Source organism: Anopheles gambiae, chromosome 2 (assembly GCF_943734735.2).
Source record: "Anopheles gambiae chromosome 2, idAnoGambNW_F1_1, whole genome shotgun sequence".
Lineage (NCBI taxonomy): Eukaryota > Metazoa > Arthropoda > Insecta > Diptera > Culicidae > Anopheles > Anopheles gambiae.
The window spans coordinates 30381957-30397962 of NC_064601.1; the positions used below are offsets into that span (position 1 = coordinate 30381957).

A 16006-nucleotide genomic window follows, 5' to 3' on the forward strand; every position below is an offset into this window, starting at 1 on the left:
TCCGTTCTTTTTTTCTTTTTTCATCTCTTTCGTCTTCTTCTTCTTATCTTATATTGTTATTTCTGATCAATTTTTTTCTTCTATCCTATCTTATTCATGATACTTTTTCTTTTTCTCCTTCTTCCTGTCTCCTTCTTCCTGTTTCCTTCTTCCTTGTACTATTTCTTTATTATTATAATTCTAATTCTTGTAGCATGTTTCTCTCTGTCTTTTTCTTCATTCAATCTTATTTCTTCTTCCTTTTCCTCTTTAATTTCCTTATTCTTTCATTCCTATCTCTATTTCATTCCCTTTATTTACCTTTAGTTTCAAATTGTTCAGCATATTGGATGACAATCACTCAAATTGTGTTTATTGTATTTTCGTTTTGTTACCCCACCTTAAATTTCTCAACACCTTTATAATTGTTCAGTTGTTTCACCATCACCATCAATACTATTACATTTCATCATGTTTTAATCCGAAATTGAATTAGACTTCATCAACGGAAATATGTCCATCATTCCAATTAGCGTTATTACCGACTGGCTCAACCTGTTCCCTCCGCATCCCTTGCTGTTTTTGTTTTTTTTTTTTTTTTTTTCATTTATTTATACCGCACTGGGCGTCTACAACAAGCGTGGTGTATTTTTTGTTTTTTCTTTTGAATTTTTTATCCATCCTCCTTCCAACCGCTGGACGAAATGGCATGCTATTAAGCGTAATAGATTCAGGAAATTGCCAACACCACCAGAACTAAACACCAGCAGAAAAAAGGGAAGGGACAGAGAAAAAAATAACCGTCAGCACAGAGCAATGGCGCGTGTGATTCGGGGTTTTGCTGGTTGATTTTCCACCCCAAGACCACGTCAGTGACCCAGTCTCTGGGCAGCGAACGGACACGCGACATGTTAATTGCTCCAGAAAGCACAAGCATTACCCGATACAGAACCCGTTACAAAATAGCACACGTCCGTCACTTTTCATAATGGGGCAGTCGACGGTTCCGTTCGTGCCACCGCCCCATAGCCACAATCGAAGTTGTACAAATAAACCACAATTAGCACCTACCGGCTCATCCCGGAACGCGTTACGTCTCGCGTTGGCCGTCACGAAGCCGTACGTCGGTGCGCAAGAAGCAGGGCAAGTAAGAACGCGCGGAAGCAAAATGGGAAAATTGTTTTAGATTAGCCTATCCGTTTACCGCACGACCGAGTTGAGGCGGCCGCTTCCAGCGGCATTCGGTCGAGACGGCTCCGAACGGGCATCGGGAACGGACCAAAGGGGCATCTTTGTTGCATATTTCATCAGCCCACTAAGTGGCCGGGTGCGTGGCCCGTGTATGTGTGTGTGTGTCTGTGCATTGGCGTCGTCTTGGTCCAGCAACGAAAGCCAAGGATCCAGAGTACCTTGGTCGTTGTTCGCTCGCGGTTCGTGGCCCGCTATTTACGGTCGTGAATTATATCATCCTACACAGTGTGCCCTGCCTTCCCACAGTCACGGGGTATGTGTGTGTGTGTGTGCGTGTGTGTGTGAAGACGGGTAATAATATTTGCATGGTAAAACGGTGCCCATTTGTCGTCTCGGAACCCACAATCCACAACATCGTTTGGTGGACGGTTGTTGCTTGTGAATACCATTTTGCGCGGTGCCTTTTGCAAGAGTGAACTTGCGACGTGAACGATGAAGGTTGTGCATTTGTTGGGCATTTTTGCGATGGTAAGCGTCGGTAAGGCGTCACTGCTTATACCCGACCGCTTCAACACGACCGGTGACGAGATGGATCGAACGAACGAACCAGTACCCCAGTCAGCCGGTGGCCCAGTGTGGAAGGACACGGAACACGGGAAGGTCCTGTCGAGAAGGAAACGGTTCATCGTATTTCCGGAAGGTTCCAGCTTTTCGGTACGTACACGCTGTGTAAACCCTGTGTAAAGTCCAATGTTAACTCCCTCACGCGCTGGCACATTCCATTGCAGGTGGCCGTCTGCATGACGATCGGTTTGTACGGCAACCCGAACTATCAGTTTGTAAGTTGGGCCCTTAACTGGGGCATCGCGTACAATTTGCCGAACCAGACGCTCAGCTTCCAGAAGGAGATGACCGAACCGAAGCCGATGGTGCAGCGGCGCTTCCGGCGCGATCTCTACCAGAAGCTCGAGGTGATCATGGACAGCATGGGGTACGATGGGCGCGACTGCATACTGCGGGCGCTGTGCGAAAGCTCGCAGTACTTCGGTGGCAAGGGCCAGAACATGATAGCGGAGATGTTGCGCACCCTGTTCAGCTACCCGAAGCAGAAGGTGCTCTCGTTCGAGCACGCCGACCACCGGCTGTACGATGAGGCACACCGCAAGGGGCGCAATATGGCACCGTGCCAATCGCTGTACGGTAGCTGCCAGTTTTCGTTGCTCGAGCTGGCGCTGGGGAAGTATTCTACCCCGTACGGGTTCATGTGATCTGCGTGACAGGAGCGCGTGTGTGCGTATGTGTGTGTATAAAGCCAGAATGCCGGGAAAGCTCAGCTCAAATAAAAGCTTGTATTTATTTCTATTAAAATTAAACCTATCGCACGCGCGTCCGTGTTACGTTTCAAACTTTCCGAACAGTACCAGATCGAGCAGACTGATCGGGCAGCCGCTGGCGTACCGCGCCCGACAGTCCACGTTATCGTCGCGCAGCGCGTTGCTGTAGTCGTCCGCGAGGGCTTCGTTCAGCGGGAAGGTAAACAGCACCCGGAAGATGTCCATCGCCATCGAGCGGCCCGGCGGCGGTAGCATGTTCTTCGCCTCGCAGATGCTCCTCATAATGCACTCCTTCATGTGGAAACCGGTACTAAAAACGAGGGGGAAAAAAGTGCATAATTAATAGGAGAGTTCAGCAGAGCTTTTGAAAAGATTCCCATCCACTCACATCGAGCCCAAGGTTTCCTCCAGATGGCTAAACAGTGCCCTCCGATCGCGATAGTGATGGAAGTGTTCCCAATCACTGTGCTGGCTAATGTTGAACATCTCCCCGCTCAGCCACTTGCGGCGGCCATGCTCTTCCTCCGCCCGCTCCTCCTCCTCGTTCAGTGCCTGTTCGAGCACTGATCGGCGGTAGCGATCGTACGGCCGCTCGGTCCATCCACCGCCGCCCAAGTAGCGATCAAGTGTGCTCGAAGGGTACTGGTACTGCTGTTGCCCCCCGATACGGCTGCCCGGTGCCCAATACTCCGACCGGTATTGGAGGTTTTCCGCGTTCCAATCGGCACGCTCCTTGCCCCAGCCCGGTGGAACCCAAGTGCCAGGGTGATCTTTCAGATACTGTTCCACCTCGGCCGGCGACAGCTCACCCCCGTCATGGTGATCGTGGTGATGATCGGGTTCTTTTGGTGCGGGTGGTGGCGGTGGTGGTGGTGGGGCTGGTTTTTTCGGCTCCGGCGGATACATCGCTATCTTGCCGAGCTTCAGCGCACTCGCGTGATACTTGTAGTCGGGCAGCGGATAGTACATATCCAGCTCGCCGATGCAAACGTACCCGGCCGGTCCGCGAAATACCAATCCCTTGCCAAACGAGGACGTGAGCTGCAAGACAGAAACCATTTACACATTTTTATTAGCTTCTTCCCGGAACGGATTACACGCTTGTTACGCTTACCAGCATGTTCGCACCCGGTGGAAACAGTAGAAATCGCTTCCTTCTTGAAAGTGGTTTGGATTCACCGCCGGCGGAACTGGTGGACTCATTGAGCGCAGTGCAAAGTACCCCGCTGGCGAGCGATAGGGCAAGCAGAATTGTTTTCAGTTCCATTGTTGCCGACCGTGTGCCAAATCTGCCGTCATTCGATGTGTTCAATTGTAGCGCATCAATCTTACTGTACACGCGACCAGCTGATGAGTGACACTGACCTATTCCTGTACCATCGAATAGATGGTGCTTTTCAAACCGCGTGCCATTGGTGCCAGTCACCCGGTACTGCGTCTGCATTGGCGGGCGATTAATCGTGCGCCGAACGATTAATTCACAGGCAAGTGTTAACTGGTGCCGGACGGGTTGCGTTCCATAAACTGTGTTGCTAATGCGTTGTAACAGTCGCTCTACATTCGATCGCCTGTGTCAATGGGGCAGAAAAGTAGGCTAGAAGCGTGTCACCAAAAGGCAGAATTTCTATTCCTGCTCTATCATGCTTGTCGTTTTTTGATCACTTAAACGCCACGTATGCAGGTGATCTTTTTCGTCTCTGAAGGTCCAAATTGTTAACTGCTAGTCAATCGCTTTGTGTTGATGACAGCGCCGCATAATTAGGTCATCACGGCCTGGGAACTGACCGACCGAACGAAAACAATTGTAAGCAAATCTAATGTAAACAATATCGACCAAATAAAAACTGCTGATCGCGATCGATCAGCAGAAAATTAGTATATAAGTCAGGAATAAGCATGAATAAATCGACTTTCAAGCACAAGAACTCAAAGACTAAGTTGTTTGTCTGTTCCAAGCCAAGTCGGACGGTAAAATCCTCCTGTCTTGGCGCTTCCCAACGAGTTCAGACTCGGTGCGGAAAATATATGGTGGCTCCAGAGAGGAATTGTAGAGACCTCGCAACGTACAAGTCGGAGGTTAACTTCCGATCTTGAAACCCAGAGTCGGCAGGAACATACAAGTCGGAGGTTAGCTTCCGATCTTGACGAACGTATTCCTGACCGATAGAGAAAAACAACCAGCGCTCCAACAGAGGAAGGTTCGTAAAAGCGGAAAACATCGCGAATGTATAATAGTAGCCAAAAAACGTAAAGTGCAACAAACCAAACGAGTGCAAAAAAGTGCAAGGCGCCGTACGATCACCGATATATTGTGATTGAATAAAGACACCGGTGGTAAAAAACGACGTTCGCTATATCGTTTCGGTCGTACCACAGGTTTGTAAACAAAACAAAAAGGGTGTGTGTGTGCAGTGAAACGCAACCTCAGAAAGGGCGTTTAAAACGGACGACCTGAGAACATCTGATCGAAAATCATTACGTAGCGTACTAGTAACAAAGTGCAGTGTAAACAATTACGCGTGTGGCACACATTCGCAGTGAGAACGTAATAAAACCCACAAGACGCTAACGACCGCGGTTTACGGACGTTCCCGTAAAGCACCGGCAGTGTACTCCAATTACAACAACACAAGTAAATGTGCGGATCAAGAAAAGATCAACAGTTGGGGAGTGTAACAATACGGGACGTGCATACAAAAAAGAAATCTTCGAGCTAAACCGTATCCGGCTTTAGCATTTCCGGGAAACCACAAACATAAAGGTGTTGATAAGAGTGCGAACTAGTGGAGTAGTACGTGTCCAGCTTATTGACGTGTGTTGATACGGTGATCGGTAGCCAATGGTCATCGCCCCTGAAGACCCGATTATCCAACGAAAAAGCGTGGCGGCAATACTACCCAAGCAGCGGATCTGAAGGCGACCAGAAGACAGGGGTACTGACGACACCGCGGGGGATCACCTGAAGACGACCTCGAGGAGGACAAGCAGGGGCGTTGTAAGAGCAGCAACGGCACGACGACACCCATCCAGATCGGCAGCGACAGCCCAGTTACTTTATCCACCGGTTACGCAAAGTGAGTAGTATGGATATCATATTTAAAAGCAACCCGAAAGGCAATTGCAAGCTATGCAAGAACCCCGATGAGTGGGACACACAAGTTAATTGTATTGAGTGTGACAGATGGTTACATCTCAAATGTCTGAAGCTAGAAGGTCCCGTTAAAAAATATGTGTGTCCAAAATGCTACACAATAGCTGAGGAACGCAAGGGAAGTAGGGAGGCCTTAATGCAAACAGAGAGGCTACTAAAAGAAAAAACTGAAGCGGAAAAAAGAACTAGAGAAGAAAACGAAAGGTGTGAGAAGGAAATCGAAAGACTAGAAGACATATTAAGAAATGAAGAAATACATAACCAATCCGACACAACTCACCTACAAGACGACCTACAGACACTTACAACAAACGTAAATAAAATGGCAAACTTGGGTTTTGCTCCACACAAGAAGACAGTTTTAAAACTTCCGGATTTCTATGGCAATTATAGAACATGGCCTCGTTTTAAACTACTGTTCGAAGAAACCACTCGAACAGAAAAATTTTCGAATTTGGAAAACCTTACACGGCTCCAAATTCACCTTAAGGGAGATGCATTGCGATCCGTTAGCGGGTTGATGTTGAACCCAAGTAACGTGGATGCAATCTTGGAAAGATTGGGGAGGTTATATGGCAACCCAGTTAGCATTTTTAACGCCTTACTAAAAGACCTTATGGTGGTTAAACGGGCATCTTTGGAAAACCCATCTTCGATTATTGAGTTCTGTAACGCACTGAATAACATGGTGGAAAATATGACCATGTTGAACCAAACGGAGTACTTGATGGACCAAAGGCTCCTTACAGATCTGGTCACAAAACTCTCTCCGGACCTTAAAAACAGGTGGCTCAGAGATTCACTTAACGAGGAAGGTGACAAAATCAAAACCTTGAAAGATTTCAGCAAATGGTTGAAACCAACAGAAGACGTGGCGATCACACTTCTTGCTATGGAAGGTGGTCAAAGAGACAGACCGGCGAGGCTGAATACTCACTATTCAGCCAGCCATCAAATTTCAAATAAAGGCTGTCTAATTTGCAGCCGTCCTCATGAAACCATATCTTGTTACAAGCTAAAGAATGCCTCAGTAAACGAAAGATGGAAAATGCTGAAGGAGAAAAACGTTTGCACTAACTGCTGCAAATTCTCTAACCATGCGGCCATTAACTGTCGCTCAAGGCCGCAGTGTACAGTGGATGGTTGTGGACGACGACACAACACCATATTGCATGAAGAAAAATTCAACTCAATGGGCGCGGCGTCAAAAGCACATTTAAATTTTCATCAAAACTCGGAACAATACCTATTTCAAGTTCTGCCAATAACTGTCTATAACGAAAACAACTCCATCGAAACATTTGCATTGATAGACCCAGGATCCTCAACGAGCCTCATGACAGAAAGCCTAAGACAGAAACTAAATCTGCATGGCCCAAGGAAACCGTTAACACTCTCGTGGACAAATGGATGCAACCAGGTAGAGGATACAAGCACGTCGGTATCTCTGAAACTCAGAGGTCCAAACGGCAGGCTGCTTTATGTCAAGGACATTAGGACAGTAAAAGAACTGGACCTACCCACTCAAAGCATCAATGCAAACGTGTTGAAGAGAAAATTTTCCCACTTAAAGACGGTAAATATTTCAAGCTACAAAAATGCTAAACCCACCATTCTGTTAGGACTTCCACATGCTTATTACACGCAAGCTGTGGAGTCCAAATCAGGAGCGCCCAATGAACCAGTGGCACACAAAACACGCATTGGTTGGGTCGTATTTGGAAAGTGCAGAGATGGTGATGCAAAGGAAAATCAACATCTTTTCACAATACAGGATAAGAAAGAGGAAGAAGAGAAGTCAATGAGGGACCTGATGAAAAGGTTTTTTTCAACAGAAGAATTTGGCGTAAGGGAAACCAAATTCACCCCAAAATCAAAGGACCATGAAAGAGCCCTAAGTGTAATGAATGACACACTGAAATATACAAATAATCAGTATGAGATTGGCCTACTTTGGAAAGATCCCAATGTATCCTTACCAAGCAGCTACGCACAGGCGCTAAGAAGGCTCGAAAGTCAAGAACGGAAAATGAAAGGTAATGACGAGATGAAAACCTGGTATAAAAATCAAATTACTGATTATGTTCAGAAAGGTTACGCTCGTAAACTAACACCATTTGAATTGCTGAATAGAGATCCAAAGATCAATTACATTCCCCATTTTATGGTCATCAATCCAAATAAGCCAACTCCAAAACCAAGACTGGTTTTCGATGCAGCTGCAAAGAACGAAGGGATTTCACTTAACTCCACTCTCTTGTCCGGACCAGACGCCACTACGTCAATTTTTGGAGTATTAATCCGCTTTCGCGAATACCCTATCGCCTGTTCAGGGGACATCAAGGAGATGTTCCATCAGATACGGATCCGCAAAGAAGATCAAGTGGCTCAACGATTTTTATTCAGGGATAATCCACGCAACGAACCCCAAGTATACGTTATGAACGTCATGACCTTCGGTGCCACATGCTCTCCTGCTTGTGCCCAGTTCGTTAAAAATGAAAACGCCTTAAAATATAAAGACAAATACCCCACTGCGGTGGAAGCAATAGTAAAAAACCACTATGTTGATGATTATCTTGATAGTTTTCGGACTATCAATGATGCAATCAAGACTATTAACGAGGTTTGCCTCATACATGATAGAGCGCATTTCTTTATGAGAAATTTCGTTTCTAACTGTCAGGAGGTAATAAGAAGCATCCCAGATGATAGATCCTCACAACAAGAGCTGCTGCACATCTCTAATAAAGATATGAAATTTGAGAAAATTTTGGGGCAATACTGGGACAAAACAAACGATGTGTTAAGGTATAAGCTTAAGCATACCCCGTGTTCCATAATTTCAAAAAGAGAAATGCTAGCCTACTTGATGAAAATATATGATCCATTGGGGCTAGCGGCAAACTATACTACGCAAGCGAAGGTCATCATCCAAGAAATTTGGAAAACAGAACTGGATTGGGATAGCCCAGTACCAGAACGCATAATGGAACAATGGCAAAGATGGAAGGAAAGAATAAAGGAACTAGAACACATACAAATACCTAGATGCTACTCGGTGGCTAGCAATATCGAAGTAACTGAGTTACACACTTTCGTTGACGCTTCGGAGAAAGCGTTCGCAGCAGTAGTGTACTTAAGAACATTAACAGAAAAGGGGATTGACGTAAACATAGTGGCGGCAAAAACGAGAGTGGCACCAATAAAACCACTCTCAATTCCTAAGCTGGAACTTCAAGCAGCAGTACTCGGAGTCAGACTCGCCGAGACTGTTAAAGAGGAATTAAGAATTACCACTGATAGGGACTATTATTGGTCAGACTCCAAAACCGTCCTAGGATGGATCAATACCGATCCACAAAAGTACAAACAATTTGTGGCGGTAAGAATTGGAGAGATTTTAGATACTACCAATGCTAGTCAATGGAAGTGGGTCTCCTCCGAAAGTAATCCTGCAGACGAAGCAACTAAGGTAGTTACAAGAAAATCTATATGGCTGAAGGGCCCAGTATTTCTTAAACAAAGGGAAATTGAATATAGGGACCCCAAGCTAATCATTACTCATGAAGAAATCCGTCCAAATCTTATGATTAAAACCATAGAGAAGAGAACATTCAACTTTATAAAAACCGAATGGTGTTCAAATTGGCTAAGACTGAAGAGATCACTGGCAATCAATTTAAAATATATAGAATTTTTGAAAAGCAAGGTCAAGCGATTAGCATTTTCCCCGATAGTAGAAAAGGAAAACCTGGATAAAGCAGAAAAACTCCTATTGCAAAAGGCACAATGGGAGATATACGAAGATGATTTAGTTCAGCTTTCACTCAATGGACAAGTCTCTAAAAACAGCACAATAAAGAATCTCAATCCACAAGTAATAGAAGGACTACTACGAGCAAGGGGACGATTAGCAAATATATGCTACCTCTCCGATGACGTGAAACAACCCATAATATTACCTAAGAGGCATCACGTGACAGAATTGATCATACAGCACTATCATGAACGCTATATGCATAAAAAAATGGAAGCAGTTATTGCGGCAATCCGGCAAAGGTTTTGGGTAATCGACCTTAGGGCCGTGGTAAGAAGCGTGATCAGCAAATGCCAGCGTTGCAAAAATGAACGCGCACGTCCCATTGCCCCGATGATGGCCCCCCTTCCAGAAAGCCGAGCCGCTGTGTTCAAAAAACCCTTCACCCATACAGGTGTAGATTACTTTGGACCCATGACAGTGTCAATCGGAAGAAGGGTAGAAAAAAGATGGGGAGCGATATTCACGTGTATGACAACGCGCGCTATACATTTAGAAATCGCTAAAGACTTAAGTACAAATTCCTTCATAATGTGCCTAAAAAATGTGCAGCATAGGCGTGGAAAGATTTGTCACATATACAGTGACAATGGTACAAACTTCGTTGGGGCAAACAGGCAAATAACGGAACTCATCGAAAGATGTGCAACCAACGGTATCAAATGGCACTTCAATCCCCCGGCCGCGCCTCACTTTGGAGGTGTATGGGAGAGAATGGTCCGAGAGGTCAAGAGCTTGCTGCCAAATAATGATAATATGCCAGAAGAAGTATTAAGATCGGCCTTTATCGAGATCGAATTTATTCTCAATAATAGACCTCTTACTCACATCCCCCTCGAAACCTACGCCAGCCGGGATTTCAGCAGCTGAAGCTAGCAGAAACAACTGGAAGAAGGCACAAGTTATCACCCAAAACTATTGGGAACGTTGGTTGAAGGAGTACCTCCCAACATTAGCCAAACGAGAAAAGTGGATAGAACGCTCAGACCCAATACAACCTGATGACATAGTCGTCTTCCCAGACGAACAACGCGTGGGTAGGTGGTTAAAGGGCCGGGTAGTAGAAGTTTATCCCGCTAAAGACGGGCAAGTTAGATCCGCAAAGATTAAAGTTGAAAACGGCGAATACAAACGCCCTGTGATCAACTTATCAGTACTAGAAGTAAAGGGCAAGAAAATTGCAGACGTACCTTCGTGGGGAGCTAAAAAACCGGTCAACATCGCCTACGTCAAGAAATTAGCTGAACAATTAAAAACTCCTCCTGCAAAAAGGAGGAAGCATCTCGTAAAACCTTATAATGGCCCGGTATCTATGCATTATAAGCCTGTTAGCCGCATGGAAACTAACAGACAATCTTTCAGTTAAACCAGTTGAAGAAGCTGGTATATTCTTCGACCACGAAGGAACGCTTCTCTTGAAAAGGGGTGTGTGGGAAACAACCTTCCACACGAAAATACACCCCGAAAATGACACAGAGACTTTACTGACAATGGAGAAAGAGGTGACCACAGTATTCAAGGCACTGAGTGACATGGACACTAATCTTCTAAATTTGAAATTGACATTACAACAAAACATTCGACACGCACTTCAACTCTCACAGACTGCAGTAAAAAGACGAACCAAACGATCTAGCGGCATATTTGGATTTTTGAAAGGTATTCTATTTGGAGAAGATGATATTGATGAACAGTTAGCCCTCTTTAGAGCTTCTGAAGACCAGAAATTGAAACATATATCGGAAGACATGACTCATAAAATCAAGCAGGGTGACAGACTTAGAAACAAACTAAATATGAAAATAGACCACATGAACGAAGGTATTAAGAGTCTTAATAAAAGCTTCAATGAAAACAAAAAAAACGTACTTATAAAGCATGTCACAGAAACAATCATGCTAGCTGAAGACATAGTACAATACATTACGACAAGGTATCTAGAGTTAGAAATCCAGCCCCTTAGCATATTCGACTCGACGAAAATTTCCGAGAAGATACAATCAAGGTTACCCGATGGGTATACAATTCTAGACCACCCCCGAATTTCTAGCAAAGAGTTATTTAGGGGAGAAATAATAGTACATATTGAAAACGTCATCGTTTCGCAAGAGAGATTCGAAATATTCCATATCACTGTAATACCAAACCTAAAAAACTTTACAACTCTGGACTTAGATGAAAATGTAATAGCTATAAACGATATACACTATATATACCCTACAGATATTACGCGATACAATAGCACTCATCACGTGTCCTCCGATGTAGCCGTTAGAAGAGATTTGGATTGTATATCCTCATCTTTCAGACATATAAAAACAGAATGCTTGTGTGGTATAAAACCAATTAAAAACTCAATAACCAAATTTGTAAAGCTCTCCCAGCCGAACAAAATCCTATACTACCCTTCTCATCCTAACGAAATATACCTCAAATGTAACAAAACACTGACACATCCCGCGTATCAAGCTGGGGTAATAACACTTAGCCAAGACTGTAAAATACAGACCAAGAACATAGAAATCCAGCCAACCATGAAAATTGAAGCTGTAGAAACAAAAATGTATTTCAAGCCGCTGGCCAAAATACTGAATTTAAGCGCAGAGCAAAAAGAAGAAACAAATATGGATCAGCTCTACCTCATAATAATTACAAGTACAATAGCCTGCGTCGCCACTTTAATATTAGGAATAACCATAGCATTTATTATCAAACAAGTACGAGCTAAAATGTACACTTTACGCCCCCCGCCGTTTAAACCGTCACCAAATAGTAACCCCTCTACGAGGAATTACGGGGGTCAGGATGTTGATGACAGCGCCGCATAATTAGGTCATCACGGCCTGGGAACTGACCGACCGAACGAAAACAATTGTAAGCAAATCTAATGTAAACAATATCGACCAAATAAAAACTGCTGATCGCGATCGATCAGCAGAAAATTAGTATATAAGTCAGGAATAAGCATGAATAAATCGACTTTCAAGCACAAGAACTCAAAGACTAAGTTGTTTGTCTGTTCCAAGCCAAGTCGGACGGTAAAATCCTCCTGTCTTGGCGCTTCCCAACGAGTTCAGACTCGGTGCGGAAAATATACTTTGTTTAGAATGTTTTTCTTAGTCAAACAATGTGTTTCAAAATTAGTCAATTCAAGTCGAATGATCAATAGTTTGGGTATGGTATAAGGAAGTCGGACACATGCCCCATCAAGAAGTTGTTCGAAAGCGATCCCCAGTTCGGCACATGACGCGGGGGAGCGCACAGCGAGCACGATGACTGGATAAGATGAAGCAAGACCTGTTAGAGATCTGTTGTCTACAGTTGTTCGAAGAAACGATCGTCCCAAGATAGCAGAACCCCTTTACTACCTCAAGATTGTCGCCGTCAACTAATACACTGCTTCCCAGATGGTCTGAGTCACCGGCAAGCAGGTACTTCGTCTTCATCGCATTGATACGCCTCACACACCTTGTCCTGCCGATGATGTCGATGTCATCCGCGAAGCCAAAAAATTGAAGAGATCGGTAGAGGATCGTGCCACGGATGTCGTTGTCTAGGCCCGCGCTCCGAATGACACCTTCCAGGACGATGTTGAAGAGCAGACAGGAGAGTCCACCGCCTTGCCTCAGACCCCTGTGAGATGCGAATGATTCCGACGTTAAGTTCGATGCTCTCACCTTGCACTGCACTCCGTTCATGGTGGCCTCTAACAGCCGGATCAACTTCCCTGGAACGTGGTACCGCTGCACGATGCTCCATAGCTCCTTCCGGTCTATGGTGTGGTAGGCCAACTTGAAGGCGTTGATCAGCTGATGCGCATGAAGAAATCGCATGAAGCTATAATATTCAAAAATAACTAAAACGTATCATATAACGTACAAAAAGCGGTCACACAGTATAGTCGTGAGCACGCGCGACTTAACAACATACCCGTCGTGGGTTCAAATCTACAATGAACCATCCACTGACTGACTATCCGGCTGCGTGGTGCTGAATAAGGCCAACATGTCCCCGTAAGACGTTACGCCAAATAGAAAAAGAAGAATAACGTACAAATTGTGATCGATCAAGTAAAACACCTGGTAAGTTTGCAATAAATTCTATTAGAAGCAAACATTGTAGGCTTATAGGCAAAAATAGCTGCGTTGATAGCAACAACTGATACACTTTGTCAAAAATAGATGGTTGAGAAACAAAATTGGCTGCATACTGTCAACATTTGGGACACAGAGACAGCACTTGGTGGCAATGGCTGGTTTAGTTCCAAGCTCAATCGTTCTGCTAGAAAACAATTCTTTGATGGGCCCGCCTTAACGTGGATATAGTATACATTGACTCGATTTTAAGAATTTTTATGCAACTATTTGTTCAATGTTTAGCAATTAGTCAGTAAGTGAATTTACAGAGTTTCAAATCTTATAAGAGAATAGTTCCATCACTTAGGGGGATGTTGCAAATCGCGTAGGGGAATGTTGCAAGCATGCTGTGGAAGTTTGCAATCATATAGGGGAGTGTTGCCAATCGACTAAGGGAATTTTGCAAGCATACTGTGGATGCTGTCATCAGACTGTGGGCGCTGATGTTTGCAATTGTTTTGCTTCATTCAAACAAAAAGCTTTGCCGTTACAAATTCAAGCCTCCACGTGCAATCGATTTATGCTATAAATACATACCATTCTCTAACATTTCCACCACCCATCAATGGAGGAACTACACGTGCTGAGGAGGATAAAGTAGATACCAAAAACACAAAAAACTGCACACCAACAACTGACGCCATCAATTAAGGGCAAGCCCGTCGGTGCCACACGGGAAATGTGTCAATTTCATTAGCAAAACTAACACCGTTCCTGCAAGCCTCCACCTCCTTACGGCCGAACGCATCGAAACGCGCACGCTATTTTTGCCACTTTGCCACGCATTTCAATACGGGAACCTCAATTGAATGATTTCCATTTTCCATTAGTAAAAATGTCGATTTATTTTAACCGCTGTCTGCGTTGGTTGTGCTGCCCGTCTGGGTGGTGGTGCAGTGTGGAAGCAAATTAACGTTTCACTTCCTACATTCCCTACACACACACACGTACAAGGAGACAGAAACAACAGCAGGAAGGGAAAAAATCGTACTACCACTCACCGGACCAGCAGCAGGAACAGCAGCGCCTAAACTTTCGTCCTGTGTTTCAATCAACTATACATTCAAAAGGGACGCTTTTCTTGCGGAATGTTTTGTAGGATGTTTTGGTTTGCTATCTCTCTCTCCCTCTCTCTCTCTCGTACTCCCGTCTAAAGAAAGCAACGATAAAGCCTTACCGCATCGTTTCACATTCGCATCGGTCAGTGCGGTTTTTGCTGCGCGCGGTACGTTCCCCATATCCACCGAGCACTTCACACGCAAAGCGCGCCTGGAGGCCAATTTAGAGATCGAATTTTTCCCAAGCTTGCTTTGACCTTTTCTGTGCAATAACTTTGTCTACCTGGTTCGATCCACTTTCCCGCCCCCCCCGGAAGCAATCTTAGCATTTCGGATGTGTGTGCGTACATGTGGGAGAGAAAATCTTTGTTCTTCGTGTTTTGTCAAAATATCAACGTTTCGATTGCCTTAGACGACCACACACATACACCGTACCCGCAATGGAGCCATTGCTCTGTGCGTAGGCTAACGCAAGACTCCTCTTTGAGCTTGATTTCTACGCAAAAGCTCGCGTGCGTGCGTGTGACAGTAGCAGTTCCAACAAACAAACGAAGAGGGGAGAACACATACACACACACACTAAACGGCCTGCTTTTAGCAACCCCCCTCTCTAATACCACCCCGTCTCCATCGACCCTTAGGAGCAATTCCCAATGCGGATACCGAGAATCATTCAAAGCCACATCAAAGCCAACGAACGCACGCACGCAGAAAGGCAAAAAACGACGACGAAGGGACGAAAAAGATGCCAAAGGGAGGCTGAGTTCGAGCAAAAAACGGCAAAGTGGAAACCTGGAAAAGAAAACGAGAGGAAGAGAAGGAAACAAAAAAAAACCTTCATCCTTCATCCTGAGAATCGAAAACGCCGAAAGTCCCCAAAGTTGTAGCGATGCCCTAATTGAGTTAAGTTTGCGAGAAAGAAGTCCACAATCCCCGGGTGTGTGTGTGTGTGTGTGAGCCCAGGGGTTGATTCCACCGAACGGCGCCAGATTGTGTTTTGTGCAACCGTGCCCACCGTGGGAATTGGCTAGAGCTGTCGGCCGGCCGGACCTGGTGTGCTACGGTCCCCCTGCCTGCCAACGAGCGCGACGGATGATTGGGAACGAAATTTATGAATTTCAGACCAACCAGTGTAGCTGACGTCGTAAATAATGCAACCGACGCGGAGGGACCTACCACCGCGGAAGCGTATGGTATGGTGGGCCAAAATCGGGTCACCACGGAAGTGCTGCTCTGCTGCTAGGTCCAGATTTTGGAACCTAGCGTGAGGAAGCTTCTGCTTCCCAGAACGGTCACCCGCCACCCGCCACCCGTGGAAAGAATGTATTTTCTCCAAA

At 45.2% G+C, this 16006-nt stretch overlaps 2 protein-coding genes across 2 annotated transcripts; one reads left to right on the top strand and one right to left on the bottom strand.

Annotated features, from left to right (window-relative positions):
* Positions 1-1210: 1210 nt before the first annotated feature.
* On the top strand, positions 1211-2515 carry LOC1272985 (uncharacterized). Its single transcript, XM_311917.6, has 2 exons — positions 1211-1884; positions 1959-2515. The coding sequence occupies exons 1-2, from the start codon at positions 1663-1665 to the stop codon at positions 2436-2438; spliced, it is 702 nt and encodes a 233-aa protein (XP_311917.5). The 5' UTR covers positions 1211-1662; the 3' UTR covers positions 2439-2515.
* On the bottom strand, positions 2483-3771 carry LOC1272984 (uncharacterized). Its single transcript, XM_311916.5, has 3 exons — positions 3619-3771; positions 2893-3545; positions 2483-2814 (listed from the first exon to the last, which is right to left on the bottom strand). The coding sequence occupies exons 1-3, from the start codon at positions 3769-3771 to the stop codon at positions 2565-2567; spliced, it is 1056 nt and encodes a 351-aa protein (XP_311916.4). The 3' UTR covers positions 2483-2564.
* Positions 3772-16006: the final 12235 nt, after the last annotated feature.

Excerpts from the sequence above, each read along its gene's own strand:
- LOC1272985 (XM_311917.6), top strand. The coding sequence starts at position 1,663 with ATGAAGGTTGTGCATTTGTTGGGCATTTTTGCGATGGTAAGCGTCGGT. Across the intron at positions 1,885-1,958 it reads CGGAAGGTTCCAGCTTTTCG|GTGGCCGTCTGCATGACGAT; the intron begins GTACGTACACGC and ends ATTCCATTGCAG.
- LOC1272984 (XM_311916.5), bottom strand. The coding sequence starts at position 3,771 with ATGGAACTGAAAACAATTCTGCTTGCCCTATCGCTCGCCAGCGGGGTA. Across the intron at positions 3,546-3,618 it reads CACCGGGTGCGAACATGCTG|CTCACGTCCTCGTTTGGCAA; the intron begins GTAAGCGTAACA and ends TCTGTCTTGCAG. Across the intron at positions 2,815-2,892 it reads GAGGAAACCTTGGGCTCGAT|TACCGGTTTCCACATGAAGG; the intron begins GTGAGTGGATGG and ends CCTCGTTTTTAG.